Source organism: Otolemur garnettii, unplaced genomic scaffold (assembly GCF_000181295.1).
Source record: "Otolemur garnettii isolate 467f Iridium unplaced genomic scaffold, OtoGar3 scaffold00014, whole genome shotgun sequence".
Lineage (NCBI taxonomy): Eukaryota > Metazoa > Chordata > Mammalia > Primates > Galagidae > Otolemur > Otolemur garnettii.
In genome coordinates this window covers 5,971,260-5,976,084 of record NW_003852409.1, presented here as the reverse complement: position 1 = coordinate 5,976,084, position 4,825 = coordinate 5,971,260, and the positions used below count along the sequence as shown (strand labels likewise).

At 46.5% G+C, this 4,825-nt stretch overlaps 2 protein-coding genes across 2 annotated transcripts in view; both read left to right on the top strand.

Annotated features, from left to right (window-relative positions):
- The window catches only part of GRIN3A (glutamate ionotropic receptor NMDA type subunit 3A), a 171,799-nt gene that overhangs the window by 151,284 nt on the left and 15,690 nt on the right, over nt 1–4,825 (top strand). The gene's annotated exons all lie outside the window — the stretch shown is intronic.
- On the top strand, nt 355–2,207 carry PPP3R2 (protein phosphatase 3 regulatory subunit B, beta). Its single transcript, XM_012802296.1, has 2 exons — nt 355–872; nt 2,058–2,207. The coding sequence occupies exons 1-2, from the start codon at nt 372–374 to the stop codon at nt 2,205–2,207; spliced, it is 651 nt and encodes a 216-aa protein (XP_012657750.1). The 5' UTR covers nt 355–371.

Here is a 4,825-nt window from a genome sequence, read left to right as displayed (position 1 = left end):
TCCCTAGGAGGAAAAAAAAACAGTCAGGAAATGAGAAGATAAAATAATTTCGAAGGGAACAGGAGTGATTATGAAAAGCTACAAGGGTTTTGAGAAAGAGAAAAGGTTTGAGAAAAGAGGAGGTTAGGTAGCCTGGCACTCCTCCTCTGCCTCTCCCGGGCTTGGCCTGCGCTCTGCTCCCCCCTCCCCGCCCCGGGCCCTCCGCTCTTATCCCCCCTCCCATTCTCTCTCCCGTACCCTCACCCAGCACCCCCTGCGCTCCTCTCCCCACTTTCTCACCCGGGGGGTGTCTCGCGAGCCCCCCACCCACCAGGGCGCAACCGTCTGAGCGCGAGCCCCTCCGCCGCCGCCCGGTTGCCCAGGTGGCCGCGATGGGAAACGAGGCCAGTTACCCGAAGGAGATATTCCCCCACTTTGACAGCGATGAAATTAAAAGGCTGAGCAAGAGCTTTAGGAAGCTGGACGTGGACAAATCGGGCTCTCTGAGCGTGGAGGAGTTCATGTCCATGCCCGAGCTGCAGCAGAACCCGCTGGTGCGGCGAGTGATCGACGTCTTTGACATTGACGGCAACGGAGAAGTGGACTTCCACGAATTCATCCTGGGGACCTCGCAGTTCAGCCTCACAGGAAACGAGGAGCAGAAGCTGCGGTTCGCTTTCAGCATCTACGACATGGATAAAGACGGCTACATTTCCAACGGGGAGCTGTTCCAGGTGCTGAAGATGATGGTGGGAAACAACGTGAAGGACTGGGAGTTACAACAGCTGGTCGACAAAACCATCATCACCCTGGACAGGGACGGCGACGGGAAGATATCCTTTGAGGAATTCAGCGCAGTGGTCCGCAAAATGGAGATCCACAAGAAGCTGGTAGTAAGCGAGTAAGCCTTTTTCTTCAGCGTGCCACCCAACAACTTTGCTTTCTTCTTAACTTCAAGATTTGCTCAAGACATCCAGCAACTCTCTGCCTGATGACGCACTTCTCTTTGGGAAGCCGCATTTTCTAGCCCAGGTTTCGTTGCCCGTTCAGTGTTTCGAATTCTTCTTCTCCCAGGGACGAGAGGCAACAGACGGAAGCAGGCAAGGGCAAGACGGAGGAGCACGGTGGTGAAAGAAAAGGAAACTGCTCTGATAAATATGTTTTCTTTGTTTTGATTCAGAAACACCTAGAAAAAATGTTTAAGTTCAAAAATAAGAAAATATACATCTTTGCCTTTATGTCTCATCATTTTGTCTATGGGAGGACATTTACAGGTTTCAGGGGGGCAGCGTGAACCCCTTTCATTTGGTTGTGAGGGGTTTGATTGGGTTGTTAGATGTCTCTGGCAGACTGGCAACTTCCTATGGTAGCGACAGGGTCTTTTCAGCACCTCTCACCAGGATCAGAGGTCCGTCTTTTCCTTTCCCAGCTCACAGCACCATTCTCAGTAATGCACCCAGAAATCTCTGAGCATGTCTAAGGGTAGGAGTCGGTGCTGCCTCCTCCATCTCATTGCTCCAGCTCCCTCCTGAACAGTAACTAGCTGGACAACAGTAACTAGAGACTCAGCCTAGACTAAGTGCCCAACCCAATGATCAGTCTTAGTGGCCCTGGGTTTTCAGAATTGGTGGCCCATTATAGTATTAATTACAGCAAAGGGGACTTCCAATCAAAGAGGACAGTGGCTGTCCCAGAAAGTGCTTTCACCTCCAGCACTGAGCCCCACCCAGGAGGAGGGACTGGGACACATTCAGAGTCAGTCTTCCCACCGGGGTGGAAGTACTTCAGATCAGGCAGAGGTGGTGTTGCTCCTGGGACTCAGACATGCAGCTACCCACAAGCACGTCTCTACAGCAGACATGAGTGCTGGGGACACTAGTTAAGCTAGATTTTGAAAATCAAATCCGGGGTCTAGCAGGGAAGCTGGAGCAGTGCAGCTCAGTTCCTAATGCACGTTCAGCCCAGAGTCCTTCATACCTTGCCAAACCCCACGGAGGGGTGTGCTGAAGCCTGCCAGGTCTAGATGAGATTCAACATAGACCCGTCTCTCCCCACTGATTTGTGTCTTGTTACAGTAGCTTCAGGTTAGCCATGGCAGGAAAAGAATACAAGCTTTTGTTTTGATTTGTTTTGAAAAATTAGTTTACCAGTGTATATATGACTGCCTGCACTCCAAATGCTACCAGCTCTCTGAAGCCCCACATACTGCAGTCAGATCTCAAGAGTAGTCCTTGGAAGAGCAGGGGGAGAATTGGTCCCAGAGTCCACCACTTTGCACCCATCTCTATCTCACAAAGGATCACTAAAATGAGGGGTATAAGGCTCTCCAAACACCAAGACAGTGAGTCATACTGTCCCCACACTTAAACAAGGGATATGCCACGCAGGTGATTTTTCTTGAGACAAAATCAGTACTATTTTGAAGAATCTGGCAACCAGCCCTGACCATTAAAAAGGAATAATAAGACCACACATTTATTCACTGCAGGGCACTCTTCTACCAAGGCACCCCACCACAGTTTTTTATATAATAGATTACTTAGGAAACACAAACAATATGAGTCTTTATCCCTTTAATTCCTTTACAGTCCTAACGGATTAACAATCAGTAAACACTCCCAACCCTGTAGTGATGCAGTAATGGGAATTAGAGCTCTATAGGGTGAACATAGTTAACCTATGTAAGGTAGTTAACCGGGGTAACATAGTTCAAAGATTCAGACACACTGGAGTTTGGCTTCAGTGTGGGTTACACACACTGAAGGGTTACTTACAACTGGGTTATCACAGCCACTTCTTTTCAGCTGTGTGAGTGTGAGTGACTTACTTAGCTTACTTCTCTGTGCCTTTCCACCTAATTAAAAAGAGGATCCATCCCAGGGTTATTTTGAGGATTCAAAATTATAAATCATGCAAAGTGCCTCAAATACTATGTTTATTCTGTGAATTCCCTGCCCTTTCCCCTTCCTCCCCTTCGACAACATCAATATTTAAAGCCCACTGGTTCCTTTTGTGGCCTCACTTAGTTTTTAGCCATACCCATTCTAAAAACTGGACATCAGTGTAATCCTAGCCCAGAAAGAAAACAATGGGAACAACACCAAGGTCCTCCAGGCCCCCTCGCTCATACAGGGGACCATAGACTTCTTGACTAGAGAACTAGAGAAAGGTTAACAGAGAGAGACATTCTCATTTCTAGTCCGACTTATTGCACTTTGTGGAGGAAATTGTACATGAGAAAAGGGAGTGTAGCCAAGAGGAGCTCTTAAAAAGAGACATTATTTATATTTCCTGAAATATGCACATTAAAATATGAAATGTGAAAATTATGAGCAAGGGTTTGAAACATGTCGAATTACATGTTCAAATTTAACAAAGGAAAAATATTTCAGCTTCTAGAGTGACTGGAATTAAAAACTAATTGCTCAGTCAGCCTATCTACCATAGCTACCTAAGGCTTTGTGGCAGTGATCTTGAACTAAGAGCCTATTTCTGGCTGCAGCACTGGAAAGATCTGACTGTGGATATTGGGGTGGAAGGGAATCACCTTTGCTTCCGAGTTAAAATGCTTTGTTTTTTTCGCTCAGTTACTTGCCAGTTGCATAGTTCTATGCAATTCCTTGAGGTGATGATAAGAGTTAGCATTTATTGAGCAATTGTCCCCTATCTTTTGATGTAACTTCTATTATATCATTCAATCTTGACAACACTGTGAGGTGGGTGCCATCATTTCAGCTTTGCAGATGATGCCATAGAGAGATGAGTCTTCTCCAAAGTCACCCAGCTGGTAAGTGGCAAAGCAAGGATTTGAACTGGGCTTTCTGATCCTGAACCCTTAGCTTTTTTTCTACCTCACTGCAATCCCCTTATTTTGGGGGGGTCCTATATTTATTTGTCTCAAATTATTTCTGATGGTCTTATTAATGTAACCAAACCAACCATCCATTTTCAAAACAGAGGAAACTGAGGTGAGGAGGTGAATTGCTTGTCGGACAGTCCCCACCTCGTTGGTTCCAGGCATTGCAAAGAAACAAATATGTTAGGCAAGGCAGTTTTCAATCATCTTCCATTTTCAACTCATCCTTAGAAACAGGTGACAGTTTTCAAACTGATAACAGCAACCGATACGCCCTGAGGCCACAGCGCTCAGGAACAATATGCGGTTATGAAACCGATCCTGGACCGTGCCTGCTCTCTATCACGTGCTACAGTTCCCAGACCGCACGCGAGACGCTCTTCTTGACAACAGAAGAAAAAAATATGACCTCAGCACAGTGGGTTTATTTTCGATCATGCTTTAGAAACATTTTCAAGGAAAAGCCTCCCCAAAATTTAAAAAAAAAAAATTACAGATTCCATTCTTCACTTACGCTACTGATTCTCTGTTAGGAAGCAGATGGGTAGTTAGAGTGACTGTGGTGTTTTATCTATTCTGCATTATTTGAAAAGAAAGAGGCCCAGATGTCGTTAAAACAGGGTATCACCAGGGTCCAGGAGCAAGGCCACTAGACAGAGGATGAAACTGAACTTCTACTGAGCATGCCTATCCCAGTGGCTGGTGGCTATAAATTATAAATCATGCATCTTGTCACCATTAACACAGTTAGCTGACTCATAATGAAAAAATCAAAAACCAGAGGGACACAACAGTAGCAATAAAGCTGTGTAGATCAGGCTCGGCGCCTGTGGCTCAAGTGGCTAAGGCGCCAGCCGTGTACACCCAAGGTGGCGGGTTCGAATCCAGCCCAGGCCCGCTAAACAACGATGGCTGCAACCAAAAAATAGCTGGGCGTTGTGGCGGGCACCTGTGGTCCCAGCTACTTGGGAGGCTGAGGCAGGAGACTCG

Excerpts from the sequence above, each read along its gene's own strand:
- PPP3R2 (XM_012802296.1), top strand. The coding sequence starts at position 372 with ATGGGAAACGAGGCCAGTTACCCGAAGGAGATATTCCCCCACTTTGAC. Across the intron at positions 873-2,057 it reads AGATCCACAAGAAGCTGGTA|CTTCAGGTTAGCCATGGCAG; the intron begins GTAAGCGAGTAA and ends TTGTTACAGTAG.